General features: G+C 34.2%; 1 protein-coding gene across 3 annotated transcripts in view; it reads left to right on the top strand.

Moving 5' to 3' along the window:
- The window catches only part of AK9 (adenylate kinase 9), a 59,247-nt gene that overhangs the window by 1,709 nt on the left and 36,062 nt on the right, over window positions 1–21,476 (top strand). For 2 of the 3 annotated variants that reach the window (XM_053937228.1, XM_053937226.1), the window contains exons 4-16: window positions 2,297–2,360; window positions 4,668–4,720; window positions 4,805–4,904; window positions 7,579–7,691; window positions 8,219–8,407; window positions 9,100–9,225; window positions 11,328–11,402; window positions 13,413–13,514; window positions 15,110–15,249; window positions 15,330–15,510; window positions 15,938–16,079; window positions 18,020–18,150; window positions 18,871–19,027. In XM_053937228.1, coding sequence (XP_053793203.1) covers window positions 2,297–2,360; window positions 4,668–4,720; window positions 4,805–4,904; window positions 7,579–7,691; window positions 8,219–8,407; window positions 9,100–9,225; window positions 11,328–11,402; window positions 13,413–13,514; window positions 15,110–15,249; window positions 15,330–15,510; window positions 15,938–16,079; window positions 18,020–18,150; window positions 18,871–19,027 — 1,573 coding nt within the window. The remainder of the gene's footprint in view (window positions 1–2,296; window positions 2,361–4,667; window positions 4,721–4,804; window positions 4,905–7,578; window positions 7,692–8,218; window positions 8,408–9,099; window positions 9,226–11,327; window positions 11,403–13,412; window positions 13,515–15,109; window positions 15,250–15,329; window positions 15,511–15,937; window positions 16,080–18,019; window positions 18,151–18,870; window positions 19,028–21,476) is intronic. The other variant, XM_053937227.1, reaches the window with a different exon arrangement.

Below are 21,476 nucleotides of genomic sequence, written 5' to 3' on the forward strand. Positions count from 1 at the left end.
AAAATTCTGGTCTCATTTAATGAGACCACTTTTTGCCTTCAGTCAATTGCGATTAAAAATGTTATTACTGTACTTAAAAGTTACACATTGCTCAAACATTTCTTCTCTTTTGACATTGGCAAAATTGACTGGTTTTATTTTTGTGGTGGTTTAACCCCAGCCAGCAAGCAAACCCCACACAGCCTTTTGCTCACTCACTCGCCATGGTGGGGTGGGACAGAGGATCAGAAGGGTTAAAGGGATAAAATGCATGGGTTGACAAAAGCCATGCACATGAGCAAAGCAGAACAAGGAATTCATTTACCACTTCCTATGGGCAGGCAGATGTTCACCCATCCCCAAGAACCAGGGCTCCATGAATCTTCATGGTGACTTGGGAGGACAAATGTTATCACTCCAAAAATACTTCCCTTTCTTTCTCTTCCTCAGCTTTGTATGCTGGGCTTGTCACCATGTGCTTTGGAATATTCTTGTGTGTCAGTCAGAGTCAGCTGTCCCAGCTGTGTTCCCTCCCAGCTTCCATCCACCCTCATTTTCCTCACCAGTGTGGCAGTATGGAAAGCATGAAAGGCCTTGGCTCTGTCTAAGCCCTGCTCAGCAGTAACAGAAACAACTCTGTATTATCAACACTTTTTTTCAGCACAAATCCAAAATACAGCCCCACACTAGCTACTGTGAAGAAAGTGAACTCTACCCCAGCCAGAACCAGGATAATGCTATTAAAATATTTTAGTTTTTAATAAACTTACGTAAATTGGTGAAAAAGAACCTTCAGGTTAATGTACTGACTTAGAGACATGCAAGGAGATATTACAGATCTTAATATTAAAACTTTGACAAAATTCTATCCTATATATTTGGAAACATTCAAAATCCACCAAGGTGTTCTGATAACAGAATCTGTACTACACTTTAACTATAATTCAAGGTCTGTCTTTTACTCAACTAATTTGTGGCCTCCTTAACTTAGGAAAATTTGATGTTTTGTAAACCTAAACTTTTCAGACTTCTTTTTTTTTTCCCCCAAATATGGCTTTGCATTATTGCCTCAGTTTGCTGAATGGAGTTCTTTTTTTTTTTTTTTTTGGTACAAGTTTGCCTTATAACATGTCTTATGAGGAGTGTATGCTCTTGTAAGAGTGCACTCAGCTCAACAGAAAACTACAGTGAACTAACTCATCTAGTTTTAAATGAACATCAAAATTTTAACCTTACATGAAAAAGGTGACTTCATGTTTTATAGACCAAACCACCATAAAATGCTCATTGGAAGATAGTACAAAAAAATTCTCATATTCTCAACCATTGCCTTCAGTAGATGCTTAACATCAATATAACAAGGTACTGAAATTGTACAGACCTTACCAAAAAAAAGGAAAGCAGAGAATTAAATAGTTTATTTTCATGGTATTAACTTTTATATATCTGACTGATGTGCAGAGTACCTATCGTATTTAAGATACATCTTTTAAATTAAAAACATAGTGTCATTAAAGCAAAGCCAAATACATCTATTCTGGTCACACCTGTAAGATGTAAGGTATGAGTAGACTGGAGTGTTTGTTGATACGCTCTTAACTGGGAATGTAGTTTATTTGTTGAGTTTTGCTATTTTCTATCACAAAATTTATCAAGGACAAAAAAAAATTGTCAAAACAGGTCTTCATATATGCCGTCCTAAAAAAAGGGCACAATCCTAAGGGTGGAAAATGGTGAGTTTTGCAAAATCCCATTCAGTTAATCACTCTTGGAAGCCTTATAGCTCTCAGTTATGTTGGTTTTCCTTTGTATTCATGTGAATAATAAAGATTTTGTCAACATCCAGATTTGTCAACAACCAGATTTGTGGACTAACAAGGGCAGTTACTAAGCATTTGTTGTTTTAGTAAAAAAGTATTATCCTTATGTATCCTACTCAGAAAGGGTTGAGTAGGTTTGTGTCATAATTTGCTTTGAGGCTGAAGATAATAAATTTTAGTCCTAAGGAGTTTCTCATAGGAATTTGTGGTCAAATCATAGCTGAGTTTTAGATACAGATACTCAGAAATAAACTCAGTATAATGACTTCGGAGATAATTAGCTACAAGTAGCAGCATATTAGCAATGCTAGGCAATATGAAGTAGAGGATGGTATTAAAAAGAGTGTTTTATATTTGCCCAATGGATAACTCAGAAGCCCTAATCCCAATGGTAGATTTTCATTGTTTTTATCATGTGAAAATATGTTCTTCATTGTGCTATATGTTTGGTTTTGTTCTGTCTGTTTTTCTTTTAAAAGTGTAATTTTCATTTTAAGGGTTCTGGAAAGAAAACATTAGCTAGCAAACTAGCACAGAGATGGAACTGCATTTTCATAGAAGGTAAACACATGCTATATTTGGAACATTACTTTGGCTTCACAATAGCTTTTGGTTTAGAATACCCTCACTATTCCCTGTAATTCAAAGGGCATATTTCTGATTGCAGCAAACACTTCTGATAAGGACAAAGTTAGCATTTTACCAGAAATAAAATTACTGATCATGGTCTTTTAGTTATTGAAAGGCTTAGAAAAATCACTGTGGGTTTTTTTTTTTTTAATCATAAATTCTATTCCCAATCCTGTAAGGGGATTCATGTGACCCTTCTGTTTCACATTCAACTCCAAAGAGTTCAGACCATGAAAAAATAGGAGGCTCTTTCCTTTCTGTTTGTGCCATGTCCAATATGAGTGGATGTACTCCAGGAAACAGAATTATTTATCAGATGAAATTCCTTTACTTCTTTTAAAGATTTAGAACTGTAACATGGTAAAAATCACTTTTAATAAAGTGCTTTTTGACTTAGGTATATAAAAAATTTTTATATCATAGTATTGTATAAGAAGAAAAAAAAATTAATACTTGGTCCAAAATGTACATCAGGCCAAAATCAGAAGGGACTTCAGGAATGTTCTTAAGCCAGTCCATTCTGTTTGAATGTATTTAAATCAGTACTGACAAATGGTCATCAAATTAGTTTTAAAAAATTTCTAGGCAGTCTGTCTCTGTAACGATCTGCCATTAGAAAGCTTTTCTTAGCAACTAACCTAAATCTTAGTTACTGTGTTTTTAAGCCTTATTTCTAATTCAGGGAATTACTCCTTTCTTATTTTGTTCATGATATTTCTTTTAATCTTCTTTTGGCTAGTGAATGCACACATGTGTACACACTTACTTATGCTAGTAATTTTTTTTCATTTTCTATATCAAAAAAGGAAGAAACAAAGAAATTCAGCATACATAAACATGAAAAATTTTGTTCAGAAGGGACCTCCAAAGGTGACTGAGTCCAACATTCCTCTCAAAGCAGGATCAACTAGAGGGCTCAGTTCAATATGGAATATCTCCAAGGATGGAAACTCCACCTCCTCCCAGAGAAACACTTCACAATGTTTGACTGCCGCCTTGATGAAAAATTGCTTCCCAGTTGCCCCATTTGAATTTCTCATGTTCCTATTTGTGTCTGTTGCCTCTTGTCCTAACTGCACTTCGGTGGTGACCATGGGTGTGTCTTTGTGACCTCCCAGTAAGTAGTTTTAGATAGCAGTAAGAGCTGTCTGGTTTCCTCCAGGCTGGACAAGGTCAGTTATTTTGGCCTCTCTTAGGCTGTTCAATTCTTCTGATGGTTTTAATGTCCCCTGCTGAACTTGCTCCAGTGTATCAACATCTGTCCTGTGCTGGGTTAAAAATAATCCAAGACAGAAAATTATTGAATAGGAAAGGTATTTGCAAACTTTTTAATGACACAATACCTTCTATTCATTTATCTAGTGAATAGGTCAATAGTCATAAGTAAAACAGGGCCAGGGTGCACACAGATTGCTGACTTTCAGTTGCCTGTATTGTTAATTAGTACATTCCCTGTCTCAGTTTTGGCTCATGGCAAATATTGTTCTCCCAAACACCTATCCATAGTATGAAAGGTAGGATGTGCAACAGTCATCATTCCTAGTAGGAACAGTTGGAAAACAGCAACTGTGTTTTGAGAAGAAAGATTACAGCTGTATAGGCATGGGTCACCTGGCTTCAGGACCTTTCCCTGGCCTGGTTTTTTAGTAATATAAATGTAGCCTTAAGAGTCATTCTTGAAAACTTTTATAAAATATCTGATTGTTTAATTCATACAGAAGTGTGAAAGACTTCCAGGGTCATTCTAGTACAATGTCACTATCCACAGAGTCATAGGGCAGTCTCTGAATTTGATGGATGTCATTTTTCTTAAAGTAGATGGTTTTGTGGGTCTAAACAGTTCTTCTAAATCTTGGGTTTTAAATTTAAAAAGTGATTGAGCTCAAATAATCATCTCTGGATTACAAGACAGTAATGCTGATTGAATTTAAATCAGTAGTTCAGATAATCCTGCAAAACGGCTGTTGTGTATTTCTGTGTAGTATATACAGGGTTAAATTGTAGGGAGAAACACCCACCCAGTCCTTGCCATAAGACACCAGGTTCTGGATGGGCAAAGTAAAATAATGGCCCTAAATATAATTGCTTTTCATTCAATAATGATTTGAATAGTTGCTTGGAGCGCACATACATCCTCCTGTGTGTGTATGTGTATGTACATATGTATCTGCAGGTACAAGTCAGTTTAGAAAATATTTTGTATTAATTGTTTTTCTTATGTTTGATATGCTTCCTTAGCTTCAGAAGTAATTCAAACGAATATTCAACAAAGAACAGGATATGGACTTAAGGTAAAGGTCTAATCTTCTAGTAAGTTTTGCCACATTTTTAACAAACACTTACTATAAAAGACTATGTTTTGCATTTTACCCTAGTGTCAAAAATTGCTGTGTCAAGGTCAAAGTATTCCTGAGGAACTGGTGACAAAAATGATTCTGCAAATGCTTGATGAGTCACCAGAAGTTGCTCATTATGGTAAGTATACTTATAGCCTAAACTTCTTAGGGTGTGCTACCTGTAATTTTTTGTCCATTTTACATCTATTGGTGCTTAAGTACAATTCTAGCTTTTTCTCATGCTCTTCAGGTTATGGAATATCAATAAACTGAAAGTGTGTTTAGGGATTAATTTACCAGTATGGGAGATCAGAAAGTGTCATACTGGTCCTGTGTTGTGTGGATTTTGAGAAAATAATTTTTCAAAATTTAAAATGTCGATATGACTCTAATTTGACAATACTATCTGTTCAGAAGAATCTTAGGATTTAAAATACAGGTGTTTTATTCTTCAATACTTCTATAACAACAACATAACAAAAATCCATCAGCAAAAACATTTTAAGCATTTTAAATAAAGAAAAAGAAGGAAAACAAATTACTGAAAATGCAAAGTATCAAGGCTTTTTTTTTCCTCTTACCAAATTATTTATTTCCTTTGCATTTTGTCACACAGAGTAGGATGGATGAGAATACTAATGGTAGTGGCTATAATTCTTCTGTTTGAGGAAAGATTTTGTTAATTGAAGCTGTCACGATGAGTGCTGCAGATCTTGCTAGTGTCTGAACCTGCTCCCCTGATGAGAAAACAAATGTATTGCCAAGGGGAAAGGAAGTAAAATGGAAATGCTTCTTTTTCTTGTTCTCATTTATATTTGAAATTTCCACTATAGGAGAGAGACTGGTGTAGTGTCAATGTTAGTTTCTACTGCTCTAAAAACTAACCTGGCTTTTAAGTTTTCAGTTGGAATGGGTTTTATTCCTTCTCTAGTACAAGACTCAACAGTTTGCAAAATATGCAGCATTACCTGGTGAAACCAGGGTTTTAAAACAGCATAAAAAAGAGAAACAGGGAAGAAATTTTTTAAAAAGGGCACAAAAATCTGCTTGAAGAGGTAGCAGCAGAAATGCCAGTCTCTTAATACGTATGTGAGGACTCTGGTAAAGGCATGAAGAGGCTTCTGTGTTACTGGAGTTCCCCTCCTTGAATTAGTCTGAAGATGTTTGTATCACAGAGGAGCACAGAGGTCCTGGAAACTGTAAACACAACTGTAAAGTTGAGTAAAGTTTGGTTCTTGTAGCCAAGACACTTTCTGCATTACACATGCCCCAAAGTAGCAAGGAATAGAATAACCAACATCCTCACTATTTTTCCTGCCAAGTAGAACTGACCTCCAAAACTAATTTTAGTTTTAGTATTTCTAATAACTTTTTGTTTATCAGCTACTATCTTAACGAATTCTTGAGAAGCTTAAGTAGGTTTTCAGCAGGTAATAATCATTCAATTCACACTAAATTATTCATTAAAGATTTTAGAAACTGTTATATGAAAGGTTGGGTTTTTTACTTTTAGTGTTTTTAAAATGCAAATTTTTAAACACTACACACAATAAGTGTGTCTCAAAAGTTTCTTGGTAATTCCCTGGTTACTTTTTGATCTAGTTGATAGTTGCCTTAGGTATACTTCATGATTTTTAGTCTCCTCACATTATTGATTTGGGGGTAAACACTCTCTCAGAGAATGGTTTCCCATGTTACACTACCATTTCCCTCGCATCAGCTGTTGTTATCTGGGATATGTTGATAGGCAGAGGCTGTGCACGTTCTTCACACCTTGCTACCAGTTAGAATTCTCTAAAGGTATCAACAGTTTAGAATCCAGGATTTTAATTTCCTAGAGGAATGGCTATATGTTTTACTATCCCTTGTTTATCTCTTCTCTTGCCTCTATGAATAGTACCTTCCCAAAGAAGTAGGAATCTTCTAACACCTCTTGCAAAGACTGCTACCACATTTTTGTGCTGCCCAGACTTGCATTTAAATGTAATCACATAAAATTCTAAGCAGGTACTGTTTCTCTAAGGAAATATTCTCATTATTTGGCTAAAACATCCACCTGATTTTTGTTTAGCCTCTCATCCTGGCCTCATGAATATCGATTTTGTTGCTATTCAGTAGTTCTTACTGCATGAATACAGTCATCAGTAGTTACAGTACCTCCCTAGGAACTTGAAGCCACAAGTTCATCCGTGGGGCTGAGCACTGTAATACTAGGAAAACATATTATTACCACTCTGCTTGTCATGTCTAGGCAACATGTGTTTACCAAACAGGACTCAGCACTGGGAATCCTGAGTGAACAGATGCTTACCAAATGATCCATGTGCATAGTGCCTCTGTTTGAGAGGCAGGAGAGTGGTTCAGACTCCCTTCATTAGAAGCCAAAACATTTAAAGGTTGTGTAAAAAGCTTAGACTCCTAGTTTAAATGCTTTAAATCATAGAGTGGCTACTCTTTGCAGTGTCTTTTATAAAGTCTTTTAGTGGCAAAACTGGTCACTGAAAGCTTGTTACTTTTTAGGCACTAAAATATCTGAACTAGGCAATAAAGCGGGTAGTCTGAGTATAGTCTTTAATGTCTACATGTTTCTGAGTTAACAGATGTTGAGAGTACTCTATAAAGCTGAAAACAGCACTTTTTTTGTCTGTATTTCATCTGAAGCAGACATGGGTGCACAGATTTTTTAGCAGTGTTGTGTAATGTACATGGTTTAAAATGGTACCACTATATGTATTGTTTAAAGGAGATGAGTATAAATAGCTCTATAATTTACAAACCCTCTTAAAATATGTTCAATTAAATGTATTTGGCAGGTTATGTTCTTACTGGATTTCCTTCTCTCTCAGAGGAATACATGACTGTTCCACAACAAATAGAGAAAATAATGAATCTAAAATTAAAACCGGATTTCCTGATTAACATCAAGGTAATTGTCATCTTCAGTAACTTCCTAGTATTTCTCCTAATTATTAGTGGACTCATATGCTATGCATGTTAAATATAATATTTTCCTCTGTATACTTGAGTATAGAATTTATTGAGGAATGATAAATTCTTCTCTTTTATATTGGAATAGAGTTTCACTGGTTTGTTCCATTATAAGCATTGCTGAGGTAAAATAATGAACATTTCCTAAAACTTCAGCAGCAGTTACAGTTTTTGCACCTCCACCAATTAGAAGATAGAAATTTTCAAGAAAGAGAAACTTTGAATTACATGATTATTATGGGACTTTGGACACATGTACATCTGCCACATTACATCCTGTGTAATGTCAGAATTGTAACTATTTTCATTAGATCAAAAACAAAGGAAGAAGGGAGATTCTAGATAACTGTGGCAATAATGAAATACTATTATTAGTAGACCAATTTAGAGAAATTTTGTCTCTCCAAGAAAAAGATGTTATAGCAGTACAATAAACACAATTTCCCTTTAATTTTTCCTTGCTAGTGTCCAGATTATGAGTTATGCCAAAGAATATCAGGACAAAGGCAAAACCCTGATTCAGGGGAGATATATCAGAGGAGCCAGTGGGATCCTAAAGTTACTGACAAGTGTAAGAAAGAGAAAGATCAGGATGAAGAAGAGGATGAAGAAGATGAAGAGCAGGATGTAGAAGAAGAAGGAGAAGAAGAAGAGGTAAATATTGCTAATTTCTAAACAGTGCAAAATATTACAATGTACTTTAGACAAAGCAGAAAAAAATCTGATCTTCTAAAATATCACTGTACTATGTTATGTATTTATTTTGCTCAAATTTAATCTTAATTCCATTTCTGTCCTGCTTTAAGAGATGTGGGGTAACACCTAAACAGTAGGTTTAAATGACAGCAAATGTTGATCATTGTATAGCTTAATGTGGACTCAGTCTTTGACTCAAAAGTCACTGATCTTTTTCTTACCTTAAGTTAAAAGTGTGTATCAGGAGGAGAAGGGTGGCTCTACACTGCCTGTTTTTTTCATCTAGACAAACAAAAGAGTTCTTAATTTTTGTTAATTGTAGCAACTTTTTGCTAATATTTGCAGGATACTAACTTGTTTTCTGGTTTTAGTGTTACACTATTACAAATGGATTTTCTTTTTTTCATGAAGGAATTTAATTTGAATTCAGGTCAAAGTTTTATAATAAGGGCCAGAGATTTATCAGCACAAGTTCTAGGCACACTGCTCTCCATTCATAGAAATTGCACTTCATCAGAATACGATCATGGTAAGCAGTCACTGGAGTAATACTCATTGCAATACTCTCCAAAGCGACTTTATTTAAATTTGAGTGAAGGCAAAAATGATTTTAATACATTATTTCTGTGTCTTGAAATTTTGTTTTGCAGACTGGAGAAGGTCCACATAAGAAATTAGAATCTTTTCATCAATTAGTGCAGAGACCTGAAGATTTTCTTGAAAATGCAGAGAAAAGAATTGGAATATACAAGGATATAATGCTTCATCCTTTAGAAGTAAGAAAAAGCAAAGTAATATGATTATGCATAACAAAACATTTTTAAAATATCTTGCACTGTTTTCATTGGTTTTTTTAGTTTGAGATTTGTTGAATTGATGTGGTCATGCTACAACATATCCCCAGTTTCTGAAATTTATTTTGAAATCAGTGATACAAAGTTGTCATCTGTAGGTGTGTTTCTACTCTACAGTCATGATAAAGTTATCAATTTTGACTTTTAAAAGTGAAACCATACCTGCCACCACCACAAATGCTAGTAAGTGAAATGTTTGAAGACTCCATTGTTTCATTGCCGTTACCAGAGTACATTCTAGAATGCAATCCCACAAGTAATCTGCATCCATTGTCTTCCACTCTGATAGAGTCCCTTTCTCACCTGCTTCATTGTCTGCAGATTTATATACACAGTAATTAGCCCATTAGTTTGTTTTACCACTTAATTTCTGAAGCTATAACGTTTTCTTTCCCAGTTGTGTTCAGAAAAGTTTAAAAAACATGCAGTTTTACTGTATGTGTTTTGCTTTGTTGGTTTTTTTCAGTTTTTTTCTTTTTTTTTTTGTTTTTAATCTCTTAGTAGAAGCAACTGCAAAATCCTCATGTTTGATGCCCACTTGACAATTACTGTTTATACCTTTCAATTTCCCTATGGATTGGTTAAACCTATAGATAAAATTGTGTAAAAGTGGTGTAAAGGTCTTTGCTAGAGTAACAGATTTGTTACTGCTGTGAAGGGGAAAACAAAAAATATGGTATCTTTAATCCTTACACAATCTCAAATGCATTTCTTATAAATGAGGTAATGAAAAGTTGTTTAGATTAAATTACTTTAGGATCTAAACCACACCTTCAACACTTTCAACACATTCCACTAGTTGGTAGGGTTCACTTAAGATTCACTAGCAATGAATATATTGGTGAAGATGCTTAGTGGTCCACTAATACATTAAAAGAACACAGGGTTTTATTGGCCCAGGCAGAGATTGAGATTATGAAATTGAAACAAAAAGCTTATAAGGTGTGCAGTTTGCACTGATAGGAAGATAGGTAGAACAAACTTTGGAGAACACATTTTGATGTCCTGATAAATTGTTGGGATTAAATAAATACTGCAGTGAGGAAGGAAACCTAATGAACAACTACAATACGTGAAATAATAGGCTTGACCTCAGTACTTCAGACAATCTGCCACCTGTGGGGATTTAGTTAGTCAAAACTAAGTCAGTACATGAGATGCTATTGTTTAAATTCAAATACTATGAATGTACTAGTAAGACTGTAAGAGCACTGTATATAAGAGAAATACAAACTATTATCCTCTCTTTACAGGAGTATTAGAAAGAATTAATTAGTTATTATCTATTTTGACCAAAGATAGAGCAGATGATTTAATTTACAGTATAGAAGACAGTAGATGAAATAAGCCAGGAAATGAGCTCTGACCATAAATGTAGTGAAAAACTGGAACAGATTACCTGCAAAGGTGTAAAGTCACCTTCAATTGGCCATTTTAGGCTTGAGGTTAGACCAGCATTTGTCAGGAATGGAGTGAGTGTTTTCAGTCCTCAGAGAGAGGCATTGAAACTAGCCGACATGGGCTAGTTTTTTTAGTCTAAGACATTATTTGTAGCGTGAAAATTTAAAACAAGAAAACTAAAATATATGGTCCAAATTTTAAAGGAATTGGGAATCAGGGCCAAAATTAAAACATTGGACTTATGACTGGCATTTCTGAGAAATGTATTAATTGAGATTGTCTTCATTTTCCAGCTAAGAATTAAGGTAGTTGGACAATTAAAAGTTGAATTCATACACAAAATGTTACTGTATCTTGATATTGTTTAGCTCTCTTGCATTTGAGCTAAGACATCTAAGCTATCTTCTGAACCCATTGTAACTCCAGTTTTGGAATTATCTCTGTATTTATCTGTCATCAAATAAAAGTTAATCTCCAGAAGATTTTATAAACCATTAATACAATGAATTTTGATTTTGCTGAAGTTTCCAGGAGTCCAACCTTTGATATGTATAGGAAGAGAATGAGCCTCAGTGTCATTATCTGGTTAAGAATACTCAATTGACTGGCATGTTCTTTAACAGGGATTGCTGGCTTACCAGGATTGTCGATATCTCATTGAAGTGGATGGAAGTCAGCAACCAGATAATGTCTTGGAGGTAAGTAAACTGTGCACCAGCTAAGTTAACCTCCACTAGAAAATAATTTCTCAATTCTGTGGATTGTTTTCCTGTTGGGAAAATGTTATGTTTAAAATGCATTCATTTACTAGAATGCATTTTCATTTATTAGAAAACATAGCTTTTGAAATACTTGCTTTCATTCCTCTATTAGTTGTAAGATTCACTGTTCTGCTCCCAGGCTTACATATATGTTACGTGACAATATTTTCAGGCAAGCTACAAACTTTTGTATTATGTCCATCTGGTTTCAGTGCTTTTTCTGATCCATATTAATGTAAAATGTAATGAGAAATTAAAACTTTTTCAGTATGATATATTTACAAAACTGGTTTATTTGATACTTGTGTCTAAAATATATTTTTTATAATGGAATATAATTTTTATTAATTTTGATATTGTTTTGCAATGTAATAGAAGACCCTTGATTCTTGTAAGAATTCTGCTGAGTGCTTGTGTCTAGATTTTTAGCTTGTAACAGAGTAACTTGTTCTCCCTGTTAAAAAACTTATAATGGTAAATTTTGAAGATGAATAATCTTATCCTCTGCCTCATAACTAAAGTTGTTTCAAATCAGAACCTAGACTATGGGGTTGAAAATTAGGTAGGAGATTGTTTTTGACAAGGTAGGAAGTGAACTTCTCCTGTATTTTCTCCTCTGTTTGAAATAAATTGTATTATTATAATTTTGTAAGTTAATTATTTCAGTGTATGTTTAACTCTACCAAGAATGGTCCTATGGGAAAAAAAAAACAAACCAGTAATTTTGCAGCATTAGAACATACAATTTCCTCATTTATGATCTGTTTGTGAACATTACAACAACACAAAATTTATAGTAAATGCAATCAAGTTATGTTATGATTCTAACCATTTTACCTACAAGTAAGGCAAAAGCCTATAATAAAATTAGCCCAAACATGACAGAATTTGCTTTTTCATTTCAAGAATACTTGCATTCAATCAATATTACATCCAGGAAACATTTCAAATAAACTTAATAGAATCTGATTCTTGTTGGTAAACATTTGGTTTAAATACCTTTCAAAAAATACTACCCAAAGTTGTATTGCTTATGAATGTGTATAATCTGATTTCCCAAAGATGTTTGCCTCTTTTTCCAATTGGAGGTCCTCTGAGTACTTGCCCTGCCTTGAGAGAACCTTCACAGTCTTGTCCTTTAGTAGGCTTGGGATTCACAGCATAATGAGGTGACAGAAGGGCTGTGATTTGACCTTTTGCACTGCCTGTATCAACCAAGTAGCTTCTTAAAACTCCGCTCAATAACTAGCATGAGTCTGAGTTAGAAACTGGGCCTTGGTGTTTATGTAGCCATTACATAAATAATAAGTTACAATTTTAAATAGATTTTAGGGGTCCTTCTGAAGACAAAAGCAGTTCTGATTTATCATTGTCACTGCTAGAAATGAAGGGATGGGACTATTTGCAAGCTAAGAACGATTTATTGCTCAGGTAAACATCAATCTCAGAGACCATGAGATTTTAGAGAAGCAAGCATTCGTCCATAGATCAAGAGTAGTCACAAATTTCTTCGTTACAAAGCAATATATGACTTTCTAAACCAATAGACAGCTGCCACAGAATTTATTTTGCTTTTCTAACCTATCACCTTTACTTACTTCTACTGCACTGCAGATACTTTTATCCAATGGACTTCTAACTCACAGGCACACATATGCTTCTATTATAACTTCTAAACTCTTAGCTTACTCTATACAACAGCACCCTTACATTATCAATCCTTCATCATCTTTTCAGTACTTTCTCACTAACTTAAGGCATATTCTCACCTACAACTATAGAAATATAAGTTTTTGATTTTTCTACTTAATATCTGTGTATTGTATTTTTACATCACTCTTAACTTCTTCTAAGGCTGCAGATCAAATCCTTAAGTGTCTGTGGAAGTTTCTGTTTTTCCTATTCCCACACTGAGTGGCACTAAATCAAGACTTATTTTCTTTTCAGACAGTGATAGGCCGACTTGAATCTATGGAAGTTCAAAATGCAGCTCCTGTAATCAGACTCCAAAGTGAACAAGAAGAAGAAACACTGGAGGGAAAGCAAAATGTAAGTGTGCTTTTCTAAAGTGTGATTGACTGTAATAACTAGAATTACTTTTTTTTTCTGCTGTAAGCTTATATCACAGCATCTTTGTTTCACAACAGTGAAATAGTTTGTTTTACCATGCAGTAAGAGCATTCTGTAAGCGCTGACCTTTCAGAAATGAGAATTTAAGGCCATTCTGGGGCTGTAATCCACTTAAAAAGTATGAAAATAAAAAAAACCCTGTCATTTCCAAAAAACAGGTAATGATTATAATAAAACTTTGAGCAAAATGTTTGTTTTAACAAAGAGGAAAAATTAATTCCTTCCAAAGAAATAAAGAAACTTTAGCCAAAGGATAACAATCTCAGCAACTGAGTCTTAGCTCAGTCTACTCTTTTCCTGAATAAGAATCAACATGCAAATCCAAATGTAGCAACATTCTGCCTAACTGAAATTGCATTAGTTCTATCTTCTTGTAATTAATTAGAAACATGACAAGTTACTGCTGAATTTTGCTGAATCATGGCAATTATAATTTTGGTCCCTTCCAAATAAACCTGAAAACCAGAAGTTTTGCATGAATGTCATCACCTATATTTAGCTGCGATCAACTTTCCTATTTCCGAAACAAAACTGTGAATGGAAGTGTAATGGGAAGACCCCACGTTTTCAGAGAAATACCCCTCCTTCACTTTTCTGTTTTCTCAGTTCTTAACAAATTCACATGTGAAAGACTCTCCGTGTAAGAGGTCATCTGTATTTATTATTTAGTTTGTTTGTGTGTTTGTTTTAGTTTGTATGTAAGCTTTTAGTAACCACAGTATTCAGGGCAAAGAGTTCTGCATCATAACTGAACATTGTGCACAGAATTGCTTCCCTTTGTCTTGAACCTTTTAGCTCAGTGTCCTCCAGTATGCAGAAGTCAATGAATAGTTTGGTTCTCTACATCTGCCCTCTAATAACTCATGATTTCAGATTTCTATCCTGCTCTTACATAGCTATACTGAAGAATTCCAGTCTGTATAATTTTATTCCTTCTTACACAACAAGCTTGTTGTGGGATTGATCAGTTATATTACCTTTTTCTGAAATTTATCTGATTTTGCTGTGTCCTTTCTGAGATTAGGGCATCAGGAGGCCCGTTGCAGTAAAGACAAGGGCAATATTTAGACAATTTAAACTTAAACCTTTATCATCTATTCTCTCTGTGCTCAGTATTCCTACCATTCCAGTTGGTTTTCTGATGGCTCTTGGGCACTGAAAAAATGCTTTCACAGAGGGATCTATTTCTGAGTAGGGACAGTCAGTGAAAACACGTAACTTTCTGTGTAAAACTGCTATTTTAATGCCTGCTTTTGTTGGTTCTTAAAGTTCTTCTGCAGCTCCTCACAGCTAGGACTTGTCCATACTATTCTGAATTTAGAGTCACCATGACTTTAGGATTCACTCACTATCCACATTCTGTAAAATGGCTATTAAACTTACTCCTATCATATTATCATTTTCTTTTTAATTTTGTTTATTTTCCATCAAAAGGTTTCAAAAAATCTAATAAAAAGGCATATGTAGCTTCAGACAAAAATTACACTTGCAATTCTTGCTATTTTAATAAACAGGATGAACTTTTCCGGTCTCTGTCATCTTACAAGCTGATAGCACCCAGATACCGATGGCGTAGGAGCCGGTGGGGACAAGTCTGTCCCGTGGCTCTAAAGGAAGGGGACATTGTAATGGGAAACCCAGAGTTTGCTGTCAGGTTAGTGGAATTTGACACTCTTAATGTTCATATCTATTTTATAAGATCTCTATATCTGCTAGCTTCTCTTCTGTTTTAAGTTTTCTAGGTAAAATGTACGTACTGTCAAGCCAAGAGGCATTGAAAAAATTTGTGCAGAATCCACGGCCTTACCTCTTACCTCCAATGCCAGTTTCTCCTTGTAAAGTATTCGTATTTGGTCCTCCATTCTCTGGAAGAACAACTATTTGTAATGTAATTGCACACAATTATAAAGGAAAGGTAGGTTCATAAATGTCTTAGGTAGCAGAGTATCAGCTGGGGCTTGGCAATCAGTTAGCACATTCTTGTCATGTTATTAACATTCACAGTACAAATACAGGCATTACAGAGGAAACAGGATTTTAGTGAAATTCGTTTTTTTTATAAAAGTAGCTACAGATCAGGAATACTTTTATATACCCTCTTATGTTGCAGTTGTCTTAGCATTAGGATACTATTAATAACTTTTGTATCTAAGATAATTAAATATAAATGCAAATTAAAAATAATTTATTTTTCAAAAAAAACCCAACCCTACACTTGAATTATATGTAAATTTTTCTGAAATCTGCAGAGCTTTTCCAAAATCATTTTATTTTATAGAAGTTGGATCAGATGCTATATTTGGCTTCTGTGATATTTGTATTTTTTCAAATCATTTCACTAGGTTCTTGATATGGACAAACTTATTCAACAATATAAAGAATCAAGAGAAAAAAACACTGAAGAGTTGCAAAAGTATGCAGTAGAAAAGGCTATAGCAGCAGTGAAAAATAGATTGGGATCAGAAGAACAATCAGAAGAATCAGGTGAATAAGCTGTTCTGTGGTCTTTGAAGCTGTCTTACTTGCTTTATATTATTTAACTGAAGCAGTTGCTGTCACTTTGACTTGAAAAAGTTGTGGAAGTTCTTATGATTGCTGTGCATTAAATATAAACTAAAAGAATATGCAGTGAAGGGAATAGCTTAGTAAAAATCAGTTTTTACATATATATATAAATCTTCTGAATTTGAGGGCCATGTCCAAAAGAGTTTTCTGAACTCTGAGCTGAAAGAAGAAATTTGTTCTGACTGACACTGGTTGAAAACATTCTCTTTTAATGACTTTCGGACAAGTTAAATCTCTGCAAAAATGAAATTCTCATCAAAAAAGCAGCTTGTCAGCTGGGCTGATGTGAATCCACACTATACAGATTTTTAACTTTGAAGCAGCCTTCTAAGTATGCTGCCACAGATGGCACATTCATAAGTTGCTTCAGCTCTAGTCACATTTAGACTTCTTAAGGTGCCTAGTTTTTTGCAGCTTGACAAATTCAATAAATATATTGCAAAGGTGAAAATAATATGTTATTTTAGTATCTTTTAAACAAAGTTTGTATTTTTTCCCAAGGAAGTTCAATGGAGGCTTTTCAAAATTATTTCTTTTGAAGCAAAAATGCTCTGTTGAATTAGAATTGCCTTTTTATAGTTAGCTCTAGTTATGGTTCCAATGGACAATGGGGCCATTTTGCCTTATTCACCTAAGCAAGGAACTGTGTTTGACTTTCTCATGGTCAGATACCTCTAACAAGAGGTCAGTGTATTCCTCTAGTGCTGCAAAACTGGTGCTGACAGTGATAAAAAATCATTGGCATTGCAGTAAGAATAATGATGAGCTATGACACTAAAATTGAAAGAGTTAAACAGTGGTACATTCCAGATTCCTGACTATGTAAATACTTTTGAGGACAGGGATGTTAATCCTATTAGAATTAATGAGAAATTAATCCTAATTTAAAATTTTATTGCAAAACTGAAGTACAAACAGAGGATGTATTTTCCCTTACATATCTTTTTGTAGCATAAGATTGTTTCAGAATTTTTTAATAGATAAGAAGATGTTTGGGTTTGGGCTGCATTGAGTTTTTTTGCAGAATGGAAATTACTAAGATGCTGCCCCTTTTATAGGCACCTTGTAACTTGGCAAAAGTAACCTGATAAATGTGTACATTTGTGCATGTAAAAAGTTTGATACATGTACATTTGATACATGTAAAAAGTATCAATGCAATCATTGAAAAATCTTGACATAAATACAGAAAGTAAATATGGCATTTTTTCCAAATTATACTCATGGTAGATACTGCAGTTGGCTAAAACAGTTCTTCATCAAATTTTATCAAATTAATTGTGAGTTAACTGCGAGTGTTCCTTAAAAAACTTTTAAATAATTATAGTTGTTGTGCCAGCAATTACTAAGAAAATGTGGATAAAATACTAATGTTTTTCATATCATAGGGAATGCAGGCTACTTTATTGTTTAAAATACACTGCCTTGATCTAAAATTTGTATTGATTGAAACATTAGTCTGGTAAACCTTTTGATTTAGGAGCCAAAGGGAAATCAAATCAAAGGAAATTCTAGCAAATTGTAAGTGCCTGATTGTTCTAGTACAGAAATGTCATTCTGTTAATATTGAAACAATATTTAGCTTAGAGGTGGAAAATACTGTACAGTTTAAAAGGTTGTGGTTTTTATACTGAGATAGCAAACCAAGATCTAAGTTTATGAGAGACACTCTTCATCTGCATTCAGAACTGGGTGTTTGTTTCTTTCTTAGAGCAATTGTGTATTGCTTAAAAATGACTGCTGTGCTGAAGTTATGATATAATGCTTTATTTAAGTCCTAATTTCTAATTTCTCTGTGAAGTGCATTTAAAAAAAATCTATGTTTTAGGAAAAAATCTGAAAAAAATATATGTTGTTAGGAATACCTGAGATAACTGCTGACCACCCAGAAGTTCAGGCCATGGTAGAAGCCATGAAAAGTGTGTCATTCTCTGAAGATACAATGTCACCTCAAATATATGCTGAAGCTCTGGAGGGAGCTATTGCAAGGGTGAGACTACAAGTACTATGTAGCAAAGTACTATTTTCCTAAGAGCAACTTGTAACAGGTTTTGCATTTTTCATATATGTTCTTAATTTTTCCATTTGAGAGATCAGTTTCGTTTATATCACATAGCCCAAAAGCTTACATAGGATTGAGGAGACACTGAGGAAGATTATGAAAGACAAGTCTAATGAGGTCTATTTTATAGACCTTTATATATAATAAAAATAAGTATGTGCATGTATGTATATATATTCACACACTTATACAGAAATTATTTCTGTCTTGCAAATTACCTGAGCTACAAATAGTTAACGGCTGGGAGAATTATCTGACAGATCATTATCTGCTCGCTCTATTGGTATATTTGTAGTCACTATTAAAGAACTGAACATCAGATGTAAGAGTTTGAAAAGAATTTTTTATGAAGATTTATCCTAGAATCTTGGAATGTTTTAAATTTGTTCAATGGCATGTAACTGTTGAAACTGGAGTGTAAATTCTTTATAGGCAAGGTTAAAATCACTATTACATTAGTCTCTTATATTTTAAAATGTTTTTCATTTCATTTAGCCATATAAAGTTTTAAATGTCTTACTTTTTATTGACTTGAAATGACAATAAGGAAAAATCATAGCATTTAAAAAGTAATTTTGTATTGTGCAGTCTTTTTGGTACAGCTGACTTAAGTCTTTTAATATTCCTGAATGTGACATTTTCTAATAGCTTATGAAGACAAACAAACACAGGTTTCCCGGTGCTTCAGAAAGAGGAGGGTGGGTAGTTGATAACTACCCTCTGTCAGAAGACCACTGGTCAGCTTTATCACAGAAAGGACTTCTACCTGACACTGTTGTCTGTCTGAAGGATACACAAAAAGATGGTTAGTAAATGCACCCTAATGGTAGTTTATATTTTCTTTCTTTTTTTCTGTGTTGATATCTGTATATAAAACATACTTAGAAGAAAAACTAGTAGTTATGTCCCATTTATAAAGCTTCAGGTATCTGGAGAATGAATCATCCAGTGAATCAAGAGTACCACAATTTCTTACAATTTGGAGTAAGGGAATTACACAGAATTTAAACCAGGAATACTTTGCGATAACAGTAAAGAAGATTCCTCCCATTTTAAATCAGTTTTAATTTTTCTTCTCAGCAGGAAATACCAGTAGACTCTTGTAGCATCAGATTTTTGTATTCTTTGACTGGGTGGCTGGCCAACACCTTGCGATGTGGCTGTTGGTCAGTTTTCTCTGCCTTGGTTTTCCCATTTGCAAAATCAGATTAGAGCTAGGAAATTTCTCAGCTTGAAGAAAAGGCAAGGGGGAAGGTACTTGTATGCATGTGTCTCCTGTTCTCCATTCTGGGTCCAAAAATAAACCCCAGTAACTTCCTACCCAGATGGATACAATGGCTTAGTATCCATGAATTCAGAGTAAGGGATTTTTACTTTGTTCTTTCCAGCCGAAAGGAAGATTGGCACCAGGCATCAACTGAACATGTTCATGTACTGTTAAAAGTTTGTCTGTCAAATCATGTCCTCATGGATCATATTTGCTTCATTCATACCACACCACAAGTTTAATTGATCTTTAGCAATGTCTGATCATTACCTGTTCAACCCAGTCCATTATCAAAAATTTTGCAGTGGCAGAAACTTCCATTGAAGAAAGACATGATGGGTCTATTCACATACAGTTCAAGAAAACTCATTAGGTGCCCAGCACTGGAATCAGTCTAGAGATCTTTTCAAACTCTTGTCCCTGAATATAAAAATCAATCTGAGAAAATCAAGGTTACACAGTTTACTAAGAACAGATTTCTTATTTAAAAAACCCCCAACTTTTCAGAAGTATGTCGACCGATCAGCAAATCATCCTCACAACTCAGGAATAGTACCTAAACTACTTAGTCACACAGCTTTGAGAAATTTTGTAAGTAAAAGTGTTTCAGTGTGGCCAGAGTTCATATACAGACTAAATACTGGCTGAACATTTCTATGAGAAAGTTCTAGATCCAGTGCTTGTCAGAAAACCGTATTTGCAGAAGCTGTCATTCAAGACTTCATCTCAGACACTTCTGGAAAGAACCTTGGGGCAAATTGCATTTCCATGCCTCATCTTTGCTTCCCAGCTATTCCAAGCTTATTGAAATGTTCATCAGCCTAGTTTCTGGGACACGGTGCATTGTCCTTTCATCCAACCACAAAAAGCATCTCCTTCCTGTAGCTGGCATATGGTAATGAAATGTCAATACTGTGTGCTAAATAATAAGCATAATAAATAATACTCTAGCCTGTACTGCAGGGAGAGCACTGAGGTGGGAGAGATGCTTTCAGAATTATATTAAATTTGTCTTCACTTCTCATAATTTAACAAATCAGTGAATTAGCTGGATAGAAGAAAAGGTTGTCTCATCATCCCTGAAATGTTTTAATCTAGACATTTTGGAAACACAAAATTCTTCATGACAACCGTGTTGAAAACTAATCAGTAGCTGCTCGTTTTTTATTTTTTATTTCTTATTTTTTATTTTGTGAAGGGAAGAATTTGGGAATTCATAGCAGAGACTTACAAATTAAGGCCCCTCTAGAGCCTTCCTATTATGTGCTTCCTTCCTGCAGTATACACCTCTGCCATTTCCACTAGTTCTCAAAACCTAGCTCTTAATTACTTGCTCTAATCTGAACAACATATTTTATACTCTTGATAGTATAAAATTTTGGCTAAAAAATGTAGCTTTTTGCTTATAGATACATTTCCTTGAATTTAGCTATTTTGTTTCACTTTATTCTTTTTATTTGCATAATTGTGTTGACTCTTTACTTGATTCCCACTCATTTCTGTCATTTAAATAATCATGTAGTTGTGAAGTTTACCTTTTCACAGCATTTGAGTCATTACTTTGTAAGCTGTTCGCTGACCTAGTCTAAACTCTCATAAGTCCACTGATGAAAACAGGTTTCAGCACACAGCCATATATAAATCTATTTGTCAAAGTAAATAAAGTTCTTAGTAGGAACAGCATATTCTTAATTTCTGCCAAACAGCTGCAGTAGTAGAGGTATGCACATTATTTATATTTTTATTTGAATGTTTTTCATTAGTTTCTTCATAGCATTCTTTCTACACTTGCAAATAAAATAAATGTCAGAGTAACACATGATATGTGAAAGAATAAGATAAATCATTTCAGTTCTGTCTCCCTTTATAGCCTTCATAACCTTCCAATATCCCAGATTCAATTTTTTAGGTGCTTTAAATTGAAAAAAAAAAAGCTCTAAAATTGTAGAAATCAACAGCATAATAACATTTCAGTGGTATATATACT

Source organism: Vidua chalybeata, chromosome 3 (genome assembly GCF_026979565.1).
Source record: "Vidua chalybeata isolate OUT-0048 chromosome 3, bVidCha1 merged haplotype, whole genome shotgun sequence".
Classification (NCBI taxonomy): domain Eukaryota; kingdom Metazoa; phylum Chordata; class Aves; order Passeriformes; family Viduidae; genus Vidua; species Vidua chalybeata.